The sequence below is a fragment of the Vicugna pacos genome, chromosome 34, assembly GCF_048564905.1.
Source record: "Vicugna pacos chromosome 34, VicPac4, whole genome shotgun sequence".
Lineage (NCBI taxonomy): Eukaryota > Metazoa > Chordata > Mammalia > Artiodactyla > Camelidae > Vicugna > Vicugna pacos.
In genome coordinates, this window is record NC_133020.1 from 12,157,982 (window position 1) to 12,185,966 (window position 27,985).

The following is a 27,985-nucleotide window of genomic DNA, read 5'->3' on the forward strand; positions in this document are numbered from 1 at the left end:
GAGATCCAAAAAAATTCAATTAACGATAGGTATCTCTGGTCCCATTTCATCTGCCATTCCATGACCAGTCACTCAGTCTCCACGAGGGCTCTGAAACATATGGGGAGCTATTCTTTCAAAGAGAGAATGACCTTATGCCAGAACCTTAAAGGTCTGCACTGGGGACTCTCCTCCTGAGCAATCCTTGTTCACCATGACGGTTACCTCCAGCACTGCTGAGAAGAGTGGGTCATATGGTCTAAATGTTAGGGCGGCCTGTACTGCAGTCTGCAAATCTGACGTGTCATCCTCGCACTGTGCCCAAACATAAACTGGCAGACTCCCAAATCACCTTGATAAGTGACCCATGCTGCCTTCCAGCTGCATAAAGGCCCATCAAATACTGGGCCTCTTTCTTACTGATAAGAGGTACAAGGTACAAGAGGCAGCCTTCTTAGTGATAAGAGGTGCAAGTCCTTTATTAATAGCTTTCTCAACATGCCCCCAGACCACTGGGTTCTGAAACCTTTCACGGATGCATCAAGCCCCTGAATCTTCCTCGGGGTTTATCTTCTTCCCTTTGTCACATATGTGTTCTATGAAAGCATCCACGCCACATGCCACCTCTTGCTCCCCAGGTCCAGTTAACATGATGTCATCTAGGTAGGTGAGTTGCAATGACAACCTGAAGAATGTCAAGATCCTCCAGGTCCCTGTCCTGATGGACAGAAAGGAGGAGAGTTGTAAAGCTTTGTGCAAAATAAGGCTACATATTGAAGGGTACGTATTGATGGGGATCTAAAAGCATTTATCAAAGCAAGAGCTGCATGCCACACACCAGTGGCTAGGCTGACCGACTGCAGGAAAGAACTCACATGTGTAGCCACTGCTTTGGGGGCTCCAAGTTCATGGTAAATCCTGTCATGATCCATCAGGTTATACCAGAGGCCAGACAGGTGAACTGAGCAGGCAGGGATCAGGACAAAGCACCCACTATCCCTGTATCCTTCAAGGCTTTAATGGAAGTACTAAACCTTGCAGTCCCTCCTGCTTCTGATTCACAATGTTGTCTGAAGGATGGAGGCAGTTATAGGGACCTCCAGTTGGTCCTTCCTTTCATAATGGATCTTGCATCACAGATCAGAGCACCAGTGAGAGGGTTCTGCCAGCAGCTAAGGACATCTACTCCAATTATACCTTAGGAGTTTGGGGAAATAACCACAGATGGTCTCCACGGACCCACAAAACCCCTTATGAAACCAGTAATTCCATTTTCACCTGCTTTCCATAAGCCCCTTTCAAAATAAGGGATTATAACAGAATTTCATGTCAAATTACTAAAATCCTTGAAAATGTTTTGGATTCCCCTTGCACTCCTCTCTGGTAAATGGGCAGACGGCCTTTTCTGAAGGTTCAGAGAAGCATTTACTGGGTTTACTCTTGATGGCATTGTGGGGGGGCCTTTCCTCAAGGGGATTCAGCCTCCCCTTCAATAGATTCCACCCATGTCTGTAAAATGACTTAGATTTGGCAACTGAATGAGGGCTTCGACTTTTCGTTTTAGCCACTAACTTCTGCTTGCCAGCTCTATTTTCCTTTTTTAATTTTTTCATTACATAAATTGAGCGATACCTCAGTTAGCTCTTCCTAGATCTCATTCTTGGGATTATCACGAGCTATTGGCCTTTGCCACGGATTCCTGCAGGTGAACGAACCCTGATTGTCACATTCCTATTCTGTAATTAAATCCATTTTTTCTCTGATGGGTAAGGGCTGTCCCCTGGCTCCTGACATTCTGGAATCTCAACATCCTTACAGATAACAGGGAGTCTAGTTCCACGGCATATTTTACTGTCAACCCCAGCCTGCAGGGAACAGCCACCTTTCAGTTTCTCCAAGATTTTGGTGTCCTCTCCAGTGAATTTCGCATTACCTTAGTGAAGGGAATAGCTTCTCTTTTACTTCCCTGCCAATGGCCTTCACAGGGACCAAAGTCAAATGGTGGCTCTTATCTAACAAAACCACTCCAACAGTCCCACCTCCCTGAGCCTTCTCTCACTTTCCTCAAAACGCCAAGGTCTGTCCGCTCCATTGACTATGTCCAAGCTTCTAGGACTCATCCTGGCAAAATACGAGAACCAACCTCAGGTGGACAACACTGTTGAGTGCCCACTGTGTCAGGATTTTTTCATATTCAGACATCTAGTCCATAGCTCCAGGCCAGCATGTCAAGCTCCACTCTCATGTATATTACCCCAATCCCTGCTGGATAATAGTAGCAAGCTCTGGGATTTCTTTGCCTTGTAGTTTTTGTCTTTCTGAAATAGGACTTCTACTTCCCCACGGAGGCTGTGTTGAGACCCTGCCTGGTAGTGGGTCGCACATCTTGAGAAGAGCAGGCATCACCTCACGTGGCGACTTAAGCCAGGCCACCGAGTGGTCTTCAGACAAATGGAGGCTGTTTCCTAAAACAGGAAGCAGGGGCTCCTTTTGCCACCCAGAGGTGTTCAGAGAAACAGTTGGGCTAACTGTTCTCAGGCTTATTCTCTGCTCAAATATCTCAGGGTCCACTCTCTCCCTATCAGACACCTAACTTTGACATAGGACACCTGTCAACGATGTGATTTCAGTCTTCTCTGCAGCGCTGCTTTATAATAAGATCCTAGGTCTGATTTACAGCAGGCTGTCACGTGGCCACATGAGGTTAGGATCTCCTTTAACGCTGCCTGTGGCTTTAAGAGTGTGTTTTGACTTGGCAAGGAGGTGCCCGAAGCCTGTCGAAAGCAGCTCTCCTACCCAACAAGCCTTATAATTATCAACGCGCCAAGTGCAACAGCCACTTCCCTTCCCAATACCTTGCTTTGCAGAAGCATCCTTTTCCCAACTAACCAGAGGAGTAAGTGTCTCATTATTAGAAAAGCGTCTGCATCCGAACAACTCGCTATTTTAGAGTAGGATCCGGGGTTAAAAGATTGGCCGGCAAAAAACAATACAGCGAGAATATGAAATATACGAAGAGCCCAGAGTAATGAGTTCTTCATTCATAAGGAGTTTTTCTTTAAATGGTGAGGGGTGAGAGAGCAAATTTTAGAGCAACAACGAAAGAAAATTAGATCTTTTGGGGTCTCCATTTCCACAGTGCTTATCCCCTGCAGGTATGAGAAGAGCATCTGGAAAGGAAATCCCAGACGCTACAGTGAGAAATATGTCAGCAAATGCAGAGTAGCACCCTTTATTGAATGCATGTGTTGTTTTCATTCATATTCATCTTCTTTTTTTACTTTTTTCCTACTTATTTCTCATTCTACAAGTACTGAATTCAAGTTTTCTACCTGTATCCACAGAGAATTCTGCTCCACTTCTAAATAATTTCTATTAAAAAAGAGTATTTCTTTGTAAAACTTTTTATTATGCAAGTGGGGAACCAAAATCTTCAGAGTCAAATTCGTTCTAAGAAATCACTGGCATTGAAAATATTTTGTATTCATTCATTGAAACTGTTGGAAAAATCGTACAGTGGAATCCCTAACAAAGGCATTTTGCATTATTCACAATGTTTCAATGAGGCTGTCAATCTCATCACACAATAAATAAGGAGGTTATAGTGATTTTGCATAGTCGCAGCTATTAATGCTGTTAGCAGAGACTTCCTAATCTTGATTTAAATATTTAGAAGACCCCCAAACATGTGCACACATGTGTGCACACATACACACACACAGGACAGAGAGAATGAGAGAGGGAGGGAGAAATAGAAAGAGAGAGAGAGAGGATCTTCCATCAATGCTCCACAGCTCACAACTCAGCATCTCTCCTACACTTCACTTCTGTCTTGAATTTTCAAGTCTCTCACTATTAACGCTACGAAGCACTCAGTTTTGTTCTTGTTAACTGTTATTTATGGTCTTCCATTATGCTAGTTGCTGAAAGAGGAGTGAGAGGAAAGACCAAGAGTTGAATACAATATGAATTTCTAGAATCTCTTACAATCAAAGAGACTGCAAACATATATGTACACAAATAGTAATAAAACAGAAGACACCACGGAGAGAAATAAATTACAGTCTGTATTCCAATCAGGGAAAAAAAATCCTCCTGTGGATGGTAGTGAAGGAGGACCAGGAAGAGCTTCCCAGAGGAGCTGTATTAGAAAAGGGCTTTTAGCAATGAGCAGTATTTTTGAAAAAGACACAGAAACAAAAAAGGAGTCAAGCTTGATTAAAGTTGAGTATATTTATGGAGCAGGGAGAGATGAAGTTGTATGGTTGAAACATACAAAAATGCTATTTTTGTAGGTTGAAATTATATGTTGGGCCACACAGTAGAAGATCTTGAATGTCAAAATAGGGAGTCTGGGCTTACTTTCTTAAAAAATTGGGAGAACTTTGCAAGGAGAACATAGACGTGCTGCATTTTAAAGAACATTCACTTGTTACTTATGAGCTCAGGCTGAACATAGGAGGAGCAGCTGGGAAGCTCTTTGCAACACTGGGTACCAACTGAGTGCACAAAGCTCCGCCCGACTTCACACCACTCAACAAGTATCTCCTCTTTCCTGCGTCTATTTTCTATGCCGTGTACATTCCGATTTATTCAACCAAGTCCTCTGGCCTCACATGCTACCCTTGTCCAGTCATAAGGATTAAAAACGCCTCTCAAAAGCTGCTCAGGCAAAGCTCGCCTCAGCAGGAAGATGAGGTCCTTCAGTCTGAACTTTCAGTAACGACTATCATGATGCTAATTTCATTTTATTATAATGTGGTTTTTCCCCCCCATTTCTCCACGCTCTTCTGAAAGGCAATCAGAATGCTTTATCTATGAGCCTAGAGCCATAAATGTAGCTCAGCAAGTACAATTCCCACCATATCAACTTAGGGGGAAAAACTGGTTGCTGTATTCAAACCTTCCATGACCTACTACTCAACGTTCTGAATAGCACGCCAGTAGTTTTGTGAGCCTGTGGTCTGGGCTTCCTGGGGTACCCTCAAATCAAGATAGTTTATAATTCTCTAAAATAATTTCATCCCTATGACACTGTCTCGTGGAGCCATATTTAATACATTTTTTTTCAATTTTCCTTAAGTCTTGTCAAGCACGATTCTGGTCACATGCAGTTGCTTTATTGATTGATTAGATAAACATTTTGGAATATTTAACTACCAATCAACCGAAGATGTTAAGTCTTATTTTTCCAACCATGTGTCCTACCTGGGTGTCAAAAATGACAGCTATATTTATAGTTCATTCTAGATGAATAAGCAGTTAGATATAGAGTGTCATGTTCCTTTCAACATTCCTGACAAGTGAACGTAACCAGTTTTAGCTCATCTCAAGACCAGTCTACGCTCCGTTTTCAAACCTCCCAACAAATCTGATTCCAAAAGCTTTGAAGAGAGCTATTTTTACTGAAGGTTTCTTGGAAAGACAAGATTTGTTACCTTACACATTACAGAGCAGGAGTTTCTGAAATTATTTTTTTAAGTATTTCTTTTTGACCCCAGAGATCTACCTGTTAAGGCAAGTTCTCTCTTTTCGACCCCAGCCCCAATCCTCTCATACAAAACTCAGCCATTCTGGGTTTTCTTACTCTATTCTCTGGCCATATTTCCAGATACTTACCCCTTGTTTAGAAACTTTTCCTACAGAAGTTTTCCCTTTCCTTAAGTAAAGTAACTGACCACTTAGCTTACCTCCCCAAAACTAGTTGAGCAACAAAGGATGCTTTCTCCTAGTGCAGATGGGAGTGAAAATGAGAACTTCAGAGACGTACTTAACATTCCCCTATGACATTGTCTCCTGGAGGCACATTTAATGCATCTTTTGCATTTTTCTCAGGGCTGGTCAGACACAATCCTGGGCACACATAGGGAATCAGTAAATATGTGTTTATTGATTTGTTAAACACATATTTTGGAAACTTTAATGATCAGCCACTTAGAAGCATTTTACAGTATTAATCCAACAGATAAGTCACTGGACACCTACTATGTGTGACACTGTACTTGGTGCCAAGGGAGCCTTGGATGGTGTGAGGAATGTGCCAGAGTCCCAGAAAAAGCTCCCACTGCATCAGCCTGTTTGCACCACTAACCAAATAAAACTTGAGAGCCGACCTGATGAGGTGATCTAAGAGTCTCTTCAGGCTCATAATTTTTCAGGGCTCATTATACAATTTCACATCAGAGTTTTCAGCTCTTTAGATCAAAAAGTGATAGCCCCCAAACAAACCAAGAACATAAGCGATATTTAGACCAGTGTGGGAAGACTCATGCCCCGCTCGGCAAATTGACTCAACCAGGAAGCCCAGTTACCGCTGCCATCTGTCCCTTCACATTGGACAGCACTCACTGTGCAGCAGGACAACCTAATGTGAACCAACATTGTACATTAAACCGAGATCATGTTCACTAGCAAGGAAATCATTTTTAATGGAAAGAACTCAGTTTTAATGTTCTGTAATGGGCCATTTATTAGGACACAAGAGGGGCAGAAGAACTAATTAGAGACTGTTTGAGCAAGTGTGAGCAACATGGTTTTCCCAGGTTGCCAATTCGGACCCCCAATCCCAGAGCAGAATACTTAGATGCAGACATAGCATCAGGTTTTACGTGCCTGTGGGATTACTGGAGTGCCCCACAGCTCAATTTAAATGTCAGGTTGTGAAAATTTGCTTCAGTAAAGCAAGTTTAAGTCACATCCGTCCTTTTGATTTTTATAGGATGGGAGCAGCTAAAAGCCTGCTTAGTTTAAAAAAAAATTAGCTCCATGGCATTCTTTTTTTTTTCTTTCATTTTATGTACTTCAGTATAAACACTGAAAAGTGGAATCTTTTCTTTTTTTTTACACAGTCCAGCGTTCATGGCAGTTACTATCAGAATAGCTGAACCCCGCTCCCTTCCTCTTTGCATGTAACACATTTTAGCAAAATTTCCTCAATGTGAGACCTTCCTAACAGTTTCTTTTTCTTTTCTTTTCTTTTTTTTTTTCCCCAGCAGTTGTGAGGAGAGCAGTCTGAGGAGAGGCAGCAGTTTTGGAATTTGATAGCAAGGCCCCTGAGGATGTGAAAACCCGTTCCAAACGCATTGTACGACTGCCTCAGGCAAGGAAGGTGTACCCTAGCCCGGAACATCTGGCTTGCAACTGTTATTTGTATAATAAACTTGTTCTTGCTCATCCTCTGTATTTACCTCAGGATCTTGCTTCCCCAGGGAATGTTCCAGAATGCAGCTGAGCCGTCCGAAGCCAACCCCGGGCCAGCTGGTAGCCAGCGCGGCGACCACTCCCTCCCGTCGCTTTTCACGTTTATCTGGTATGACCTGTATTTCCATTGTCTCCATCTAAGGTATCCTTTTCTTCTGAATGTGTACATTTTCCCCTTAAGCAAGAACAAAAACTCTCTTATTTTCCTCCTTTTGGTAGACAGTTCTTTACCGAGGACCTCTTGGCGTTCTCCGTTTCGTTTCAAAGCCAAACTACAGCCCATGTAAAACGAGAAAGTTTAAAAGTCAGGCTGATGAGAAACTTCCGTGAAACAAAGGTTTGAGTCAACTTGAAAACAGCGGACTAAAGGCAAGCTTCTCCCCCAGAATAATCTATGGAAACCGGAAATGGAATGTGCAAACACAATGGAACAGCGGGAGGATCTGATTCTGAAGTTAAGACGGAAGAGCAAAGAAACAGGACTCTCCAAGATCGTCTTGGATAAAAAGAGCAAGGAAGGGTGGGAGGTTTGTGTGCTATGTGCCACCAACATTTTTATTAAAGTCCTAATAAGACAATGTGGCATTTGAATTGGGTTGGGTGAGCAGAACAGTGAAAAAGAACAGAGCCCTGAAACAGCCCCCCACCAATGACATGGCGCAGAATAGAGATCAGTGGGGGAATGATAATTATTCAGTCAGTGGGGCTGGGACAACTGGTTATCTACAAGAAGACTGCATGTTCACTTTTTAACCCAGGCTGTATTTTAAAAACCAGTTACTAGCGGAAGATGTAAAATAAATATGAAAGGTAAAAATTGTACCTATTATAGAAAAAAACACAGAATATCTTTACAACCTCAACATGCAGAGGATTTCTTAAACAAAAATAAAACTGGCCATCATAAAGCAAAAGATAGGTATATCCCTACAAAACACAAGGTGAGAGACTTTCCCTCTCATATTCTTAGCAAAGGGTTTATACGTAGAGTTAGGAAGAAAAAAGATGACTCAAGTAGAAAAATGAACAAAAATGTAAATGGGCTTTTCACAGACAACACAAACAACCCTAAGCATACGAAAAGATACTGATCCTTACTGGTAACCCGAAAAAGACAAATTAAAGCCACATTGAGAAATAATTATCTAATTTTGTAAAAATTAAAAGGATGATACACTTAAAAATTGAAATTCAATGAAAAACAAGGTGAAACTTCAACGTACTGCCGGTGATGATTTAAATTGTTATAGCCATTTGGAAAAAAGTTAATCCAGACAGTACTAGGAAAAGTGAACACATACATATCCTGTGACTCAGCAATTCCATTCCTAAATATTTACACTATGGGCTGAATGTTTGTGTCCCTGCCAAAACTCATGCTGAAACTTAACACTCAAGGTGATGATACCAGGAGGTGGGGCCTTTGGGAGGAGATTAGGTCATGAGGGTGGAGCCCTCAGTGGCTAGTGTCCTTATAAAAGCAGTCTGAAAAATCTCCCTTGCCCGTTCTGTCTCAGGGGGACACAGAGAAAAGGTGGCCGGTCATCTAGAAGCCAAGTCCTCAACAGACACTGCCTCTGCTGGTGCCTTAATCCTGGACCTCCCACCTTCCAGAACCATGAGAAAAAAATGTTTGTTTATAAGCCAGTCAGTTGATGGTATTTTTTTTATTATTATCGTGGCCCAAACTGACTAAAGCAGAAAATACCATATGGAAATTCTAATCTATGAAGGAAGGAAAGTTGTATAAGAATATTCTTAAGAGCCCCAAGTAGGAAGTGACCTTAATACCCATCAATAAGACTGTGGATAAACCGTGGTGTAGTCACACAATAAAATAAGACGTAGGAGTGAAAGTTACGAATTATTGTTATTTGCATTGCACGAGGCCAGTGGCCCCAGGGCCATGACACCTGCCCCAGAGTACTGTGCATGTCTTCCGGGTTAAGACTGAATTACCAGGCATTACATCCATATTCCAGCACATGGGAAAGGGGCAGGGGAACATGCAGAGACAAGCACGGTCCTCTCAGGAAGTGACGGGAAGGCACACGCATCACTTCTAATCACCCTACTTTGGCAAGAATTTAATCACCTGAGTATATAACAGCTCCAAGGGGGACCAGAAAACAGAATCTCTAGCCAGGCAGCCATATGCCCTTTCAAACTCAGGTGAAAGTTCTATTCCTACAGAAAAGAAAGGGAATAATATGATACGGCAGAGAGCGGTGTAGCCCCCGGTATCAACATCCACCCAATTCCATTCCCTTCATTCTTTCCCTAAAGATAACCTCTATCCTGAATGCGCTGTTTATCGTTTCCATTCATACGTGTGTATCCACGACAATGACTGACTTTTTAAGTTAACCCTTAGATGACTATCATACTGGAGGTATCATTTTGTGTGTTTTTCCCATACATTCTGATTTTTATGAGATTTCTCCCTGTCGACACAGGTAACTCCGGTTCACTCAATTTACCCACTGCAGAGTGTTGCTTTGTGAATGTAATGTAAGTTACTCATTAATTCTCCTGTTGGTGAAAATTAAGTTGCTTTCAACGTTTCTCTAAAGTCCAAAGCTCAGAGAAAAGGTGTCAGTGATAGCCTGGGATGGAGAGAACCGTGCCCTGAGCTACGTCCTGCGTCTGTACTGTGACAATTACAAAGACGGAGCAGATTTGGGAGAAGGAAGCCTTGTTTTAACTTCTTCTTCATAAATGTTGGCTTTCCCCCACGTTTTGTCCCTTCTTGTTCATAATCTGTAATTTCCTCTGAAATATTATCTGCTCCAGTGAATCAAAGTAAATAGTCAGCCACCGAAGCAATTCTGCTTTCAGTCTTCTTCCTCCCAGGCTCAGACCTCCTCCTCACCCCTCCATCCGTCTCTCCTCTCCTTACTCCGTGGCTCCCTCTCAAACCACCGGCCCCTCGATTGACTCATGGAGAACGACTCAGCCCTCTCTGCCTGCTATCTCCACACTTAATTCTGCACCTTGCGTTTTGAGAGTCAGATGTATCTAAAAACTAAAAGAATTTTTAAAACTGAAAAACTATATTTGGAAGCTTGATTAAGTTCTTGACAAAGGATTCTGTCCTTCCAGACTGTATGTGCCCTAAGTGTTTGTTATTTGTGGCAGGTTTGTGGGGGTTTTTTTGTTTTGTTTTTTGTATTATTTTGTTTTGTTTTTCTCCTCTAAGCATGAATCAGCACTTACTAGTGTAAATATCTGTTGTGAGTTTTACCGACTTCCTGCTCTGAATCCTGGGCTTGAACACAGTCAACAGAGGAAGGGATAGCACTAATTTATTAATGCTACTTTATTTTGCATACCTGGCACAGAGTCTCTTGGGTATTCATGCAGATTTATGTAAAAATAACCAAATTCATACTGCTCTGGCATGTCTTTTAATGGAACCAGAGCCTAATTCTAGATGGAAATAAGTTAAAACATCTACCTTCAGAAACTATTTCTTTCAACTGGGTTTGATTTTGATCTGTCTCATAGAGGGTTATTTTTTAAAAATTAGGAAAATCTCTCAAAATATGACAACTTAAACACTAAGGCAACAAAAACCCTTTTTTTGAAAAATAAATCAGAGAGCAAAAAAGAAATTGGATTATTTTTATTGAATCATTAATGTAGCTTGAAACACAATCTGGAAATCCTTGTCAACACCAGCTTTTTTACAGCTAATCTGCTCAAGACTGCAACCTGTGTAGCACTTCATCCTTTCCTGGGTTTCCTAAAGGACCCCGATCAGACTGGCTTCCTGCAGGCTTAGCTAGGACTAGCAAGAAATCCACCCTGTTGTATGAGGCTGGCACCCTTCTGCTCAGCCTTCATATCCCATCTTTGTCCTAAGTCCAAAGACTCCCCTGCCTTTTATTACTTAAGCAACAGAGTTGGATATCCAGTAATACAAGACAAATGATAAAGCTTTGGGACCTCGAAAGTTAGCCTGGACGATGATGGAAGTTTGGGAGACTGGACCCCTTCAAATGGCATACTCCTGCCCACACCCAACACACACCCAACACACACACACACACACACACACTTGGCATGCTCTAAGAACTTGATTAATATTTTGACCAATTGATTGTAAACAAGAGGGAGAAAAAAAGGCTTCCAGAATATATGAAGTAACTTTTTTAGTATGATACACTAACATACTATTGACACAAACAGGCAAGACTGAGGTGCCCCAAATAATGTTTGAGGATGTAGAAAGACACTTTGGAAAAAAAGGTTTTTACAGGTCAAGAGAGAGCTACTAAGGGATGTGACTGATCACTAAGTAGATAAAAATATTAGCTATGGCAGTACTGCCTTGAACTTACATGGAACTTTCTATTTAATGTCATTTGCAGTATTTTATTAATAATTAAACATAAAGTATACCTTGATTTCCTAGCTCCATAAAATGCTTGTTAAATTCATACCAGATGTTCACCTCCATTTTCCAACACATTCTCGTTGATTTGTGTAGTCGAATAGTCTTCTTCGCAGAAGGGAAAGGGAGAAATAAACCAAAATTTTATTGAGTGTCTACCATATGCCAACATATACTACTTACATTATTTCATTTAATTCCCACAACAATCGTATGAGTATTATATTACTACTGCCAATTTAAAAATGAGAGATCAGAGATTTAGAAAGCCAAATAACCTTTTAAATGCTTCACAGCTAGAAGGTAGAAGCAGTAGCATTTGAATGGAAGTCCATCTGGCTCCAAGTCCCAGCAAGCTTGCTTTCTTCTGTGTCAAAATCCTCCCTAATGAATGCAGTATGGAACCGTGATGAGGTAGAATGGGAAAATTTTACCCTATGCCTGCTGTAGGGGAGCAAAATTTGCCACCCCAAATTGTGTTTCTTTGGCATGAGGATTAATTTAGGCCAATTATTTCTAAGGCCCAAAAGACTCAGGAAGAACTGTTGGTGTTCCCCTTAACTAACTTGCCCAAAAGAATGCAAATAGAGGTCCTGTTCGTTTCATAGATGACTGTAGAATGAACTAGGTATGTAGACAGGGAAGAACCTAGAAAAGTCTGTTAAAATTCCTCTCCATGTCCTGCTGTCTGTGCAGGGCCCAGCAAACACTTGCTGACCACACTCTTGCTTTTGCATCTCTACGTCAATTGCCTTCCTCCCCTTGAGGTCCCAAGCCACTACCCCAAACATTCTCTTTCCTCTTTAGCTGAAGATGGTATTTAAGGTGGAGCCTCCTGCCACTTCGGTGAGTTTCTCAGCTTTCTTGGGTTTCTCTCATGGACACATGTTACTAAACTTCTGTTGGATTTTTTTTCCCTCTTACTCTGTCTCATGTCAATTTAATTCTTAGATCAATCAGAAGAAACTAGAAGGGTAGAGGAAATTTCTTCCACCCTCACACCGTAATCTAACTTCCACATGATCTTAGCGGAGACACTGACAACAAGCCTCGTAGCAGAGCCTGCCAGTAGTGAAAGCCTTTGGGGAAACTTCTTGAAATACCAGTCCCCAGGGGTTCTCAGGCAACAGAGCCTTACTTCCTCCTCCTAAGTCATTCACAGCCTAAGCCTTCCGCTAAAATGCTGCTGATTGCAAGTGACTTCCAAATCCAAACAAGCATTTTAGGTCTATTTAATAGATCAATACAGTAATTCGCTCCTGGGCCCCTGAAATCATTTGTTTGGACCTGACGTCTATGTAGTCAGGTTGAGGTGTATACATTAGCATGTGCAGGGAATTACACAAATAACTTGCATTGAAAGATGTTAAGCCAATTTAGATTGTGTGAAGGAGGCAGTATTTAACTCATTTCGAAGTGACTGGGATTAAATGGGTCACTATAAAGGCAATGCCTTCAATGAGCATCACAAAGGGAAAATAAACCTTTCGGCCAAAGGATACACTCCATCGTGTATAGATGCTTCGGAATTCAACCCAGCAGAGGCTAGGAAGAAAACAGTTAAGGAAACCTAATAAAAGTTGAAGAGGTTTTTTTTTTCTTTTTTCTTTTTTTTTCGTTCTCTTTTTTTAATCACTTCTATTTGACAGTGAAAGAATCTCCCAGGGGAAATTGTAGAGTACCTGTTGCTTGATTCACTTTAACTCAGTGGACAAAACACCAGAGGGGAGCAATTTTGCCTTAACTCCCCAGAGGAACAGGGTTGGTATGGAACTAATAATAATTTTCCATCTCTAATTTTGATGACACAAAAACCAGAGTTATGTGTTTATTTGATCCAGTGTTGGATTGGATTCTAGCGGCAACATTTCATACCAACCGAACGAAGTCTGTTAATTATGTGTGCTGGGACACCAGCCAAAGGACCATTACAATAGTCTGAAGGGAATAAAATAAGAAGTTTTAACATAGATCCTTCCATCAGGAACAGAGAATTGGCAGTGGATGGAAGTTTTCATTACAGTTGAGGTGTGACTCATTTGTCAGGTGTCAAAGTAAGAGAGAATTCTCCATAAAAGAAACAAAAGAGATACCTTGAAAAGAAAGTTAAAGGAAGTCCTTTTCTGATCAATAAATGATTTGAGTGTGTCCATCGATGTATCGCTGGTAACAGTGAAGACGTAAAGGCATCCATTCATTCATTTAATCATTTAACAAATAGTCGTTTCATCACCAAGTACTTTGCCAGATGCTGTCAATTTGAAAAGGAGTAAGACTGCATCCATGTCTGCAAGATAGAAGGACAAAGTGCAGGAAAGAGATATAAATAGGTAATTATATTGTGATATCTTGAAGCACAGTGCTATAGAAGCACAGAGAAAGAACATGTCACCTTCCATGGGCTGGACCGTGGGGACCTCTTCCTAGAGGACAGGAAATCTGAAATAAACCTTGAAATACCAATAAAACTTAGCCAACTGAAGAGGAGAGTATTCATGAAATAGGAGACAGCACGGGCCAGAGGAAAGAAAGGAAGGCTACAGTTGTCGTGGGAATTGTAAGCAGTTTGGTGTGGACGAAGCAGAGAGAGTTGCCGAAGGATGAGAAACAGAAAGAGGCCAGGTTCTGGTGAGCAATGTGTGTCTCCTCAAGGAGCAAGGGCTTCATTCTGGAGAGTGGCACGGTCAACGGAGGACCGTGGCAGCTGAATACAGAAGGGGCTGTCATGTCACCAAAGTAGAGACAGGGTAATCAGTAGGAAGTCTCTTAACATGATTATGGCAAGGGATAATGAGGGACCACTGAATTAGGAACACTCCTTCCTAAGGGTAGAAAAGAGGAGACAATCTGAAAAACATCTGAAATAAAGTGGGTACAGCCATTGACTGAAGGTGAAGGCTAGTGAAAGAAGAGAAATCTCCAAAAACTCAGAAGTTTAAATTAGAAAGAAGGGGGAGGAGTCAAGCTGAAAGAAACCATTATAAGGACATGAAGGGGACAATCCTGAGTACCTGAGTAATCCTGGCCAACCATGCCATGTTCCTGGGCTAATGTCCTCAGTGCTACGTGGAGTACTTGCTTTGATGCCATCTAAGAACACATCCAGGTCGATTACATTTGTTTTTTGGTTTTGTGAGGTTTTTTTTCAAACTAGATAACGTGTATCTGTATGCTACATGTAAAGGTGCCTATGCACCTTTTGGTTGATTGCATTGATCCTAAATCTGCCAGTGCCCACCGTGGCGTCTTCTTTCCAGGCAGATACTAAGCTAGTTCTACAATGCTCTTTTAGACTTGTCATTCCCTCCTCTTTTCTTTATTGTTCTATCAGTGTCTCCAATGGGCTGAGGCATGAACTGAAAGTTACTATCCAATCGGATCACCCTGCAGCACAACGCTGATATGAATCAGCATTTTCATTATATAAATCTCAATTTTCAGTTCAAACTACCATTCTGTAAGGCATTACATTTCCTGCCATTTGGAATCTCTGACTCATTCAGAGATTAATGTGTAAGTATGAGTTGGAAAAATGATAAAAAACCCAAACATAATTTTGGGCACTATTCAAATAGATGGAGCATTGACATGGATTCTGCTCTAATTTTTATTAATCTGCCCTGATATATACATTTTTTCATTCATTTAAAGAGTATTTATTGAGCACTGTTTTGAGGCCCTTGGATGTTTCTGTGGAGGGAAAATGGCAAAACATCCTGTTATTATAAAACTTAATTCTACCATAGGGAAACATTCAATTAAATGTGCGTGTATACACCTGAAACAGTGTAAATTAACTACACTTCGATAAAAAAAAATTTAAAAAGAAACTATTAAAAAAAAGATGAATGACCAAGGCAAATTAAAAAATAATAAGTAAATAAATAAATTGTGTGTGTGTGTGTGTGGGGGGGTGCATATGAAGATGGATAGATAGATACATACATACATAACTTAGCAACTTGGGCAGAATGAGAAATATTAAATGGAATGGGTTCCTGGGATGTGGAACTTGTAGTGTTAAAACCAGGAGAGTCCCAGGCAAACCAGGACAGGTTGGTCCCCAGAATGCAGAGTGGGGAACCCGTAGGCAGTTTTTAAGAAGCTCTATGTATGCCTAATTGAGAAGATGGTATCTGAGCAGAGTCTGAATGGGAGTGAGAAAGCTGGACATGTGGCCGTCTGGGGGAAGAGCATTCTAGACAGAGGAAAAGAGCTGAGAAAAAAGCCCCACAGTGAGGACACATTTGGTGTGCGTGGACAGAGTGAAAATACTTACCACCCACCGACAGCAAAATCAAAAAAGTAAAGTTTGACTCCAACGCGCAGTGTTCAAACTCAGTATCTTCTACTTCTTAACATCTGATATTAGGCCTCTCCATACTCTCTAGGGGAATATTTTTACATTATTGGAAAAATAAAAATAATAGGTTTAAATAGCTAGTGAATGGATAAACCTGTATTTGTGCCGAATCAACAAACTGGAAGAACTTGAACCCCAAATTCATTGTAGCTGTTCTTTAATATCCCTTTCAGTCATTCAGACTTTGTCAATATAATTAAGCCAATGTGAAACCAATCAATGTAATTCTTCTTCCATATATTTCTGCCTTTGCCTTAATAAGGAAATATGGGTGTGGGAATTCTAAAACATTCAATAAACATTTGGTATGACCATAATAACCCCAGCTTTAATCTGTACCAAGACTAAGTCAGCATTTCATAAGAAAAACAGGAACTTGCATGTTCTCATTATTTTAGTTCTTGTTGACAGCTTATCTGGATAATTCACACCGAAGAAAATCGTTAGCTGAGAAGGACTTTATATGAATTCCTTAGAGCTATGGTTTCAGTAAACCACACGATTGCATTAAATTTCATGTTCATTTTGCATACTGTGGGCAGAGTTTACCTGTTCACCCAGAGTGAACATTTCAAATACAAACCAGATTTACAGAGCCCCAATCTTTCCTCCCTGGCCATTTTCAACTCAAGGATACATTTTGGCCTCATATGTACCAAATCACAACAGAAGTCCTTTCTTTTCATTTTTTTTTTTTTACCACATCCTAAGCAATTTCTCCAAGGACTTCCTCAGAGTTATCTGCAGATGGGAAAGGCAATTCACAATGCAATAAAATTTATAGCTCATAAAATTATGAATAAGCCAAACGTTAAAGAAGAAAAGTTAAACTAGGTTTAAAATGATTTTTACAATATCAACCACATGAATTGACACAGAGAATGAATTGCAAATGTAAGGGAAGGCAACAACTAAATGTTCCGTGCTCTCCGGGTGTTAAATGAAGACAGTCAGCGCAGAACAAAGAGATCCAGGGAACGGTCCCTGATTTCTCTCAGTAGAGGTGGCCAAACTCAGGCTCACAGTAGATTTTTTTTTAAAAAAGCAGATTAACTAGGTATGACTCTACGTTAAGCCCCCAAGAGGAGGTATTTGGAAATTAGGTGATGAAATGAAGTGAGTCATCCCCAAATCCTCAGTGTGGTGGTGGTGGTGTTGTCAAAGAGAATAAAAACGCAAGCAAATAAAGAATTAAACAACTCAAACATTTCTTCTCTCAGTAGTAGAAGCTCTTTTCAAAAAGAAATATTAGAACCCTTACCGATACCTAGAACTTCAGTTTTCCACTCCACTTATCTATTCACCACAGAAACCCTCGGGGAAAATGACATCAGAATCTAGACGGATGATTGAGGAAAACACATACTATCAATGTCTAATCCAGAATTATCAGGTCCTCACAAAGATGAGGCCCTGGTGGTCAACTTTTCCTGGTTGACCTCATCTATTCTGTTGGCTCTAGTAATTACCTATCCACTGAGGATTCCCAGCTCACATCATTATGGCCCATATTCTCATTCCCAGGCCCACATTTCTATATCTGAATATCCAAAATTTCTTAGGAACTGCCACCATATGCCTAAATTCAAGCTAAACGTGCTTTTTCTTCTGTATTCTCCATCCCGATTAACCGTCATTCACCCAAATGTGGGGGGGGGCACGGGGAGGGACGGGATGAAGTCACCTTTCATACATCCCTCTGGGGCCAGCATCCCTGGCCCATTCCACCCAACCAGCACACTTAGGCATCAATACCCATAAATATCTATGGAGTTTACCTCTTCCTGTCCATTTCCAGCACCACTTTCTCTCAGGTTCATTCCCAGCCTTTTGCCTGCTTTGCTCCATATCCCCAGAGACTGACCTCTAAACACTCTGTTTCTGAAGCCCCTTTACTAATTGGATTCCACGTGAGTTTGAGCAATTGGGGGGGGGGAGTGTGCACGTGCAGAAAATTGGAGGCCTGGGGAAGGGGGAGGGTCAGGAATACCCAGCCACACAGGGACCCAGAGACTCCATGGTTACCATCCTGCAGGGTTTACAGTTTCTCTGAGTCGAATTCCCTTTTTCACCTTTCCCACAAGGCAAATTCCCACTTTCCTCAGGCCCAACTCAAACATCATTTGATCGTCTCCTCACCTAAGGGGAATTAATTCATCTCTCCTTATGCAGGCATCTTACATAAGCATCACGTAACGTGCTCTGGGCACTTTGAAAACACCTTCAGCATAGCACTCAATGTGCCCATGATATTGGCTCCTCACTGAAGATATTCATATCTTGTTTATTATTAAATTACATAGGTAAGTTTTATTTCTTATCTAACTTGACATTTGACTATTTAGTTCTTCCAAAATCTACCAGGCAATCCCACTCCTGCCACTGCCCCCCTTTTCTTCCTACATTCCCATATAAGCAGCTCTTTCTCTGACTTAAATATTGAAATCCTCCAACCTGCCTTGTCTTGCCTTTGTTTTGCCTTCCCAGCCCTCCTCGAATGGCTTCAGCCATTCGTATGTTTCCATTTAGCATCAGTAAACACACAACACAACCTGTATCTCTGGTCCAGGTTTGTCTCCTCAACCTCAGGTATGAATTTTCTGGACATCTATTTCGCTGTATCCCTCAGGCTTCTCAGAAGCAATCTATCAAAACTGAGTCCATTCTCTCCCTCACCCCCATGTACTTTCCCACTGCAAAACCCACTCATCTGTGGTCTTGGGAAAGAGCACTGTGAAATTCTCCAGCAGAAACCTGGGAGTCACGATTGGTTTTCCAACCCCTAGCATGGATATTTAAATCATTCGGAACTTTTTGTAATTTTTTTTTCCTCCTCCATTACTCACTATTCCGTATACTGCCTTCTGCCCCCGTTAAAACACCCATCAGTAGGCTGTCATCACTTATTACCCAGATCATTTCTTTACTAGCCAGTGTCTACGGCTTTCTATCTATTCTTCCCACCACTGCTGGAAAAATGCTCCTCGTGGCTCTTTAGAATTTAGTTCTGACGCCATCGACCCACCATTGGAAATTTTGATTGCTTTCTTAGAATAAAATCTCAACTCTACATCATGACGCAGGACGTTCCACAATGTTGCCCTATCTCGCCCATCTCTCACCTTGCCTTCCCTTCACCTTGCGCTCCAGCACCAGCAGAGTATCTGCAGTTCTCAGTCTGTCAATGAGGTTTCACATTTGACTGCCTGTGGCTGCTCCTCCCTTCCATCTTTGCAGAATCCACTTCCCTTCCTACATGGCCTAGATCACTGTTTGCATCCCATGGAGATTTCACTCGGGCATCTCCTCCTCCAGAAAGTCTCTCCTGTACCACCTCCTGAAGGTGAACTTCATCCGTTATCCCATGATGCCCTGTGTGTACTTCCATGAAGACCACTGTCACTGTTTCCTAATTACATTTTTATTCTGGGCTCTACCATCAGAATATGAATTCCTTGAAGGCCAAATCTGTGTCTTTTTGTCTGATCCCTCCCTACTTATTACAGCTTTCTAGCACATAAGAGGTATGAAATCAGTATTTCTTGAATGAAGTAATCTCCTCATAGTTACATGTATACATGTATATATAGCATTTCTAAAATACATAATACACTTACTGGAGGAAATTGAAAGTTAAAGAGGACTTTATTCACCTTTGAATCCTGAGCATCCTAGCAGAGTGCTGGACATGCCACAGGTGCCCAATAAATGTTGAATTTTTATTGGTCCTAAATGGTCTAGAGCAAATTGATTTGGTGTCTCGGTTCCCTGGAAGATCATGCCAGCCTTCTGTTCTTTTTCTGTGCAAACTATTGAGTAAGTTATTTGTCAGTCATTTGAGGACATACACTGGACAGAGCACGGTGAAAAGCTTAAAAGGTTTTGGTCTTTGTTCTCTTGGGATTTTATAATCTAAATATATACAAAGATGCATACATAAGTTTAATATAAGAGTCCATCATGTGGACAAGACAGACAGGATCCTAATAACTCTAATAAAATAGTTCATGTCTCCCCTGTGCCCTGTGGATCCAGAGATCACATGGTTCCCATTTGTATACGTGGCTTTATAACTCAAAAACTTTTCTAAAATTTCATGTCAAGAGCTAGGAAATGAGTCAGAAAAAGACATCTCACTCTGTGAGATAACTCGCTCTAATTTCCTCATTAGTGAAGACGACATCATCATAAAGAATATCTGCCAACAATCTGATATAAAAATGTACATGCATCATGAAAAATAATTGCTGTTCAATTACTATCGAATTATAAAGCCGTCGTACAGGTGCAATAAGGCGAGAGCTTTGAAAGTCTGAAAAACTGCTTAGCTTAGGTAATTACATGCGTTTGAATGAAGTCCCCAGAATAAAATGTGCAGAGTTTGAAGAAACAATGAAATCAGAACCAAAGTGCTATTTATAACTACATATTTTTAAATTTTCTGATTTTTTTTTCATCCTGCATACATTTTGAAAGGACAAGAATAATTTTTTAAACTCTGGGGTCCAGGGAGGGAGAGAGATGAGCTGTTCTTCCTTTGCTTTCTACCTCCCACCTCTCAAATTGGATCCACAGGGACAGTACTACAAAGATAGCAATCTAGCCATAACCATGCTAATTGCATCTTTTAAAGTAGTTAAATCTTACTTATGCCCTGTGCAGAGTTTACACATACAAAAAGTAAAATTTATAGGAAGGCAATTCTATGACTACTGTGAAAAGGATCCGTTTCTTATAAATTTCCAGGGTCTTTAGCAAGGAAAATGAGAACCAGAAAACTAAAAAGGGCCTTGAATGTCATGTAATCCAAAGCACTTAGTCACCGTATAAGAAAACTGAGGTCCTGAGATGTTAAGTTTATTGTACAAATGCGTGCAGATAGTAGAACTGAGTCTAAAAACATGTCTACAATATTATGAACTTGATGAAGCATAAGCATCATCGGTTTGAGTCAATTTTTAATTTTCAAGATACTCAGCCTTCAAAGCTCTAAGACAGATTTTTTACCCAACTATAATGTTATAGAAATAAAATCGGGCTGGCAATAAAGGGGCATGGATTTTACTGCAGGACAAGCTATTAATTAGTTAAGTTAGCAATCACTTCACCTGCCTGGCCCTCACTTGTAAAACAAGGAGCGTGGGCAAATGCCCTCTTCCAGATTTCAAACTGTGTCATTTTGATATTAGGTGCCAGTTGATCTAAAAGGGTGAATTTTAAAAATCAGATGCCACCAGTCCTACCCCTGTATTCACATCTCTAGTCCTCCCTCCCCCATGGTAAGATACCTTCCTTAAGCAAGCCATCATTTTTTTTTCAAAACATGTCTATTAGTTTAGGACCAAATTCATATTCCAAGCGAATGACTGGTTTTAACATTCATCAACATTTTGAGTTTTCTAAACCTGTACTGCAGAGGTTATGTCCTCCTATATATCTTCCCTAAAATTGTTGCAGGCAAAACCGAAGTCTGAGGAAAATGACAAGGAATTAGTTTGACCTTCACATTGATTAACATAGCATGTGATTCAACTGCTTACATTTCTCTTTTAATGGAAGAGATAACCTAGTGTTAAAAGTAACAGCCAAATTGTCTAGTTTACTCCACGAAATAAAAAAAAAGTGACTCAAAAGCTTAAAATCAAAGTAGACTACTATTTTCTAATTAATTTCAAAACAACTAAAACATATCTATTTTCCTCCTTTAATAAAAACTTTAATTTTTCCTGAAAGTGATTGTTGTCCTGGCTTACGTTTAGCCGAGGCTGTGGTCTCCCGCAGCCATCTCTAGCAGTTTTTCAGAGGTATGACACAGTGTCCCATAAATTCCCATGAAATCCAAATGGTACTCAGTAGAGGTGAGTAAATAGTAATGTTCTAAGGTGTTTTTTCCTTGGAATGTTTAACATGGTTACACAAAGTGTCACTGGATTTATGTTTCGCTTCCACTCAGAGCAAGAAGTAACTCTTCCCACGTACCCACAGAGGGAATCTGATTCCCCTCTTTCATCACCGATTGGACATTCCATAGGTGCCTCAAACTCAATATGCCAAATGGCAAAGACGACTTTACCCCAGATCTACTCCCCTGTATTGATCAGCACCACGATCCACAGCTATGTCTACCCTAGAAACTTACTCCAACATCCTTGACACTCTCACTTCCTCATGCCACAAATCCAATTAGTCCTGAAGATTCTGCCTCCAACTTTCTAGCAAATCCTGGCACTTCTTTTTTCCATTCATCTTTGCTTAGATTACTACACTAGTACTCTAGGCAGTGGTGGTAGTAAAAGGGGTGGCTAAGAATTACTGAGTCTTGTCGATACCTCTTAACTGGTACTTCTTCCATATTTCTGATCCTGGGCAGAAAAAAAATGATTTGGTATGAAAGACTTGAGTCCTTTATATCCTGCTTTATTATAGAAACTCATCCTATTTGGACAGGTCCAGCATATCAAAGAAGAATGACTTCTGTTTTGTAGATGAGTTCATTAGTCTCTTTTTTCTTTTTTTAGATTCCGCATATGAGTGATAACATATGGTATTTTTCCTTCTTTTTCTGGCCTACTTCATTTAGAATGACAATCACCAGGTCCATCCAAGTTGCTGCTGCAAATGGCAATATTCTATTCTTTTTTATGGCTGAGTAATATTCCATCGTATACATATACCACAACTTTTTTATCCAGTTCTCTGTTGATGGACATTGCAAACAATCTTATGGCTACCTGGGAGAAGGGAGTGGGAAGGGATAAATTTGGGAGTTTGAGATTTGCAAATATTAGCTACTATAAATAAAAATAGATAAAAAACAAGTTTCTTCTGTATAGCATAAGGAGCTATATTCAGTATCTTGTAGTAACCTTTAATGAAAAAGGACATGAAAATGAATATATGTATGATTGGAACAATATGCTGTACACCAGAGACTGACACATTGTAACTGACTATGCTTCAATATGTGTATATAAAATAAAAGACTCCAATGACAAAAATAAAAGACTAAAAGACTTGAATGACTTCAAGACCCAGTCAAAATTCCATCTTATAAAGCCAGTTATGATTTAGAGTTTTTCTTATCTCTTCAGCTCCATAACTCTTTTCTCCCATACCCTTGGAGCTCCCCAATCCAGGCCTTTTGAATCTGCTTCTGCCTTGAATCACTAGGGTTCAGCTTGGAATATGATGAATTAACATTGATGTCCACCAGCTTACCAGGAACTCAGGAGAGATGTCTGAGTTAAACATAGAATTGGGAGCTATCAATTCCATATGCTTAAGCCTGTCTTTCTTTTTCTGTCTTTATCAAAGCAGAAAGAAAAATAGGGGCATATGGGTGGTGTCTGTAAGAAGTCAGAATTCTCCAGAGGAACAGAACCAGTAGGGTGTACAAATATACAGTAAGAATTTTATTTTAAGGAATTGTCTCACGTGATTATGGAGGCTCGTTGAGTCCAAAGTCTGACTGAAGAGGCTGGCAGGATGGAGACTCAGAAGAGAGTTTGAGTTCAAGTCCAGAGGAAGTCTGCTGGAAATTTTGGAAGAGCCAACGTGACAGGTAAAGTTCAAAGGCAATCTGCTGGAGTGTTCCCTCTTGCTCCGGGGGAACCAGCTTTTGTTCTCCTCAGGTCTTCAATGGATTGGACAAAGCAATCTGCTTTACTCAAAATTTCTGATCGAAATGTCAATCTCATCCAAAAACACCTTCACAGAAACATCCAGAATAATGTTTGACCAAACATCTGGGCACTGTGGCTCAGCCAAGTGGAACATAAAATGAACTACCACAATGGACAAGCAGTAACTCATTCCCACCTGACTTAACTTTATACAGACACACCTTCCATGTCAAGTTCAACGCAATAGCAAGATTCATAGTAACAGTCCTTGCACAGTGGAAGAAAAACTCCTTAGGAGTGCAATGGCCTTCATTTTTGGTTATCCTCAGAGAAAGGAAAAGGATGGGACATTTTCTACATTCTTGGGACTGTCTGAGCTATTATCTGCAGGGGACAGAAGTAATTCTCCTTCACACTTGACAGAAGGGTTGAGGTAGAGATAATCATACAATTGCCAGAGCTTCTTTATAAAAGAGGAGTAGCGGTTAACCCAGAAAACATCTTTTCTCCAAATCAAATCCATAGCCCAATATGCACCTTTCCATTTCTACTTGACAACCTGACGATGAAGCAAAAATCTCACTCCAACTAGTATTTGATGCACAATTTTTAACAGTTAAATTATAGTGAGGCCAATTCCCATCCCTGTGTTCTTGACAATGCTTTCAGGCCACCAACCAAATTTCACCATCAGTGGAATTAAATGGAATCAATTGGCCTAAAAGAATAAATATCTCCTACTGACCTCTGTGCCTACCATTTATAGTTACTGAGCTAGAAAAGCCTCCCTTAAAAATGTTTAATAAAGCATTTAGAGGACCTATGAAAAATTATTCTGTAAATACATATAAAACTCGAAAGGGTTACAGAAACACACTGTAAAACTATTTCAGAAGACACTACAGTTTTTTCAAAATTCATAATTAACTTGAGATTAGTTTATAGAAATTCTTTTCAATCCTGCATTGTTAAAAAAAAAATAGACTCCTCAAAAGCAGAGCTTACATTTCTGGTACGTTCCAAATGCAACTTTGTGGGATCTGATGCATTCGGGCTCTGGATGCTCAGAAAAATCATGGATGGTCATTAGTTCATCAAATAGGCTTCTGATTAATTTTCTCTATGAAATAAGACACATGTTTCAATATCTACAAGTATGGTTAACATTATGACCCCACACGTTGACTTACGACTTTTGTCTGGTGATAGTATAGTTTTCTGGTGAAGACTTCTGGTGATAAGTATAGTTTTTACATTCCAAAAACAAAACACGTTTTTTAATTTTAAAAAAAATGCCTGAAGTTTGTATTGCAAGTTGACATTATGTATCAAGATGCCTAAAAACTTTCCCACACTTTAACCCAGTAATATTGTTTCTGAAAAACTAGCCTAAGGGTATAATCTGGGAATGGGAAACTTTATGCACAAATATTCATTCTAGCATTGCTGATAAACACTTTTTTCCCTTAAATGTGGGTTCAAGGTCCAAAGTTAAAGAAAGACTGGCTTATAACTGATCTGAGACAAATGTAATGAACCCAAAATGGAGGAAGAGTTAAGTGAACCAAGCGTCTATCTATTAATGCAACCATAAAAATTCAAGTTTACAAAGACTTCACAATGGTATGTTAAAGTGCTTATAACGTTACCTACAAAAGGGGGTAGAAAACATATTATACAGTAATTGTATACAATTATACAATTTAAATATTTACAGCCTACTAATAAAAAGTAGCCATCAAGGGGAAACATCAAAAGAAATGCTTCAAAAACATACACTGTTTGTTTTCTTCTTCTATTTTTAGACAGTTTCCAAATTGGATCTAACGTGCATACATTGCTTCTGTAACGGAGGACAAATATCTCTTTATTAAGGGCGGCAAGAATGGGGAGGGACAGGGATGGAGAACAAGCCTGAGGCTGTAGGGGACAGGGTAGGGTTGCATAAAACTAAAGTATGCATAATTTCCCACTTAAGGGCTCAAGTGTGTTAACCAAGATGGTATTCAGTATTCCCTGCCAAGTGTTATTCTCAACGGGAGTTGGTATGTACTTGTGTTTTGAGCCCATTCTGAGTATTGAGAAATACCAAAAAGAAAGAGGTGATTTCCTATTGTTTCAAATCTATTTAGCAAACATTGTTGCCCTCCATGACGTAATTACCCCCAAGCCCCAGGGGTTCCCACCACCTGTGGCCTGTTCTTGGGCAAGGATGCAGAGAGGAACCAAAGAACTGAAACGCAATTATCATCGGGCCCTGGGAGGAGGTGGCGCCACCCTGCTTGTGAAATCACACTGCCGGAGTCCTTTGCCAGGTCCTGGCTACACGGCTGGTGACCAGCTTTCCCTTGCCTCTGGGGTAACAACAACAAAGTATCACTGAGGCTTCTTGGAAGGTGCAGAAACCAAATGGGGCAAATTTAAACCAAAACTGATTGGAAATTGAGTCCTTTAGTGAAGGAAAAACTAGGCATACCTCCTGAAGGGTAAAAACTGGGGTGGCCCTGAGTTCTCCATCGGGGCCACATGGGGAATCCCCTTCGGCGTACTGCTATCTCACTCAGCGTCCACCATGTCCAATCTTGGGTCATTCCACTTATGATTAAAATTCCTGTGGAGAAACGGCAAAAAGACTGTCTTTAGACCCTGTGCTGATCCCCTCAGCCAGAAGAAAGCCCCTCCAGGATCTCACGTAATAAATGGAAGTCATTCCCCGAAAGGCAGGATGACCACACACTGGGGCTCACCCTAGACGATCCCAGTGTGTGTCTGTTTTTCAGAAATGACTATATGGAACTCACACACGTGCCCAACTTTGGCTAAGAAACAGCAGGCTCACCCTACACAAAGGGAAAACGGGGCACTGTTTGCAAAAAGCGGGAGAAGCAATGCTGAACAGAAGAAAACAGCCACCGTTACAGTGAGACTGTCCGAAGAGGCCAACACAAAGAGTTTTGCTCCCAAGCCCTCAGGTCGAAGACGAGAATCAGAGTCAAAAGCCTTTATCGGTCTTTTGCTTTTGGCTCCAAGAGGAAAATAACATTCTTATACTCACCCTCTATGTTTTGAATTATTATGACTTTGACCCAGTAATTCCATTCCCTGGTCTCTCTGCGTCCTTGAAGCTAAACCCTTCAATGCTCAAGTGATCTCTTTCACTGGTGCTTTTCTAGCTTGAAATTTGTGCCTTCCTGCTTTTCCAAAATAGAACGCTAGCATCCACTCCCCCAGCTGGAGGGTCAAGGTGATGCCAGACCTGCTATTCCCCAAAGCACGCGTGGGATCGTAGTTGGCTCCCGTTGCTGACTAATAATGAGTTAAACAGAACCTTTTGATTCTGATTTCCTCCGAGAAGCTGTTCTACAAGCATGGGGTCAACTTAAAGGAAGAGGGTTTCTGTTTAATATTTTCTCCTTTCATTAGTGCACTTAAATTACTTTCTTGCAAACTTCGCTTGTTACCTAAATGTACTAGCACTTTTGTTACCTAATTAGCTTTCTTATCAGAATTCCAACCAAAAATAACAAGACATGTAATAATGATAAGGTATCCTTCCCCCTCAAAACAGATTTCCTTTCGCGCTTTATCTCTTGGTACTGTTCTGGCTTGTTTAATTAAAGTATCAGAAATTATTAGACTCAAATTATTTCTTGATCTAGTGCTCAAATTCTCCTGAAAAACTGCTGCTTCTGCCTCCGTATTTAAACCTTTATCAGTGTGAGGCAGATGAGTTTTTCACACGTACGTAACCGGATTCATGTAATTCAATATAATTTTGGAGGAAGAGCCTAATTTAGCCTCTCAGTAATTAGACAAACAAATCAGATTTGGCTACACTGTGCTCCCTTGCTTGAAACACTCGTGTCTCCTCTCTGGTGCTCCCGGATCAAGATGAACAACATTAAGGTGCAAAAAACCTTATGAAACTTTAGCACAGAGTTGTGAAATTCAAAGCAAAGATCTTTTTTTCATTAGAGGGATGGGGACAGAAATCACCAAGTTCAAACCACTAACGTAAGTAGTATTCAAGGAGGGTAGTCATGTCGGCTGTAGGCTTTAAAAAGACTGGTGAGAGGGAACCCTTAACTCAGAGCATTGAGAAGGAGAAAACTGTAAGACATACCGGAGATTTCTCCTCATCACACTCTGTGAGAAAAATTCAGGTTGGAATCTGTTTGCTTCTGGTGGAGCTGTGTGAAAGGTTCACCTTTTTCGAAGTCGTCTGCAATATGATCCCCTTTTGCACCGTCAAGCTCGGCTACCGCAATGACCAGGCCGCCATTTTGAACTTGTGTTTTATTGGAACTTCAGTCCTTACCCCTGTGTTTGCAGGATGGCTTGCTGATGTCTGCCTAGGAAGAAACAAACTGGTACAGATTTGCTTATTTCTGCATTTTCTAGGTGAGTACCCTCTCCTGACAGGGT

General features: G+C 40.7%; 1 protein-coding gene and 1 long non-coding RNA gene across 2 annotated transcripts in view; one reads left to right on the top strand and one right to left on the bottom strand.

Moving 5' to 3' along the window:
- The window catches only part of LOC140691319 (uncharacterized), a 30,623-nt gene extending 14,657 nt beyond the window's left edge, over positions 1-15,966 (bottom strand). The window contains exons 1-3 of the long non-coding RNA XR_012066931.1: positions 15,855-15,966; positions 13,669-13,862; positions 11,584-11,683 (exon numbers count right to left, since the gene is read on the bottom strand). This is a non-coding gene — a long non-coding RNA (uncharacterized lncRNA). The remainder of the gene's footprint in view (positions 1-11,583; positions 11,684-13,668; positions 13,863-15,854) is intronic.
- Positions 15,967-27,600: 11,634 nt separating this feature from the next.
- Positions 27,601-27,985, top strand: part of SLC15A5 (solute carrier family 15 member 5) — a 65,410-nt gene continuing 65,025 nt past the window's right edge. The window contains exon 1 of the mRNA XM_006199901.3: positions 27,601-27,961. Coding sequence (XP_006199963.2) covers positions 27,601-27,961 — 361 coding nt within the window. The remainder of the gene's footprint in view (positions 27,962-27,985) is intronic.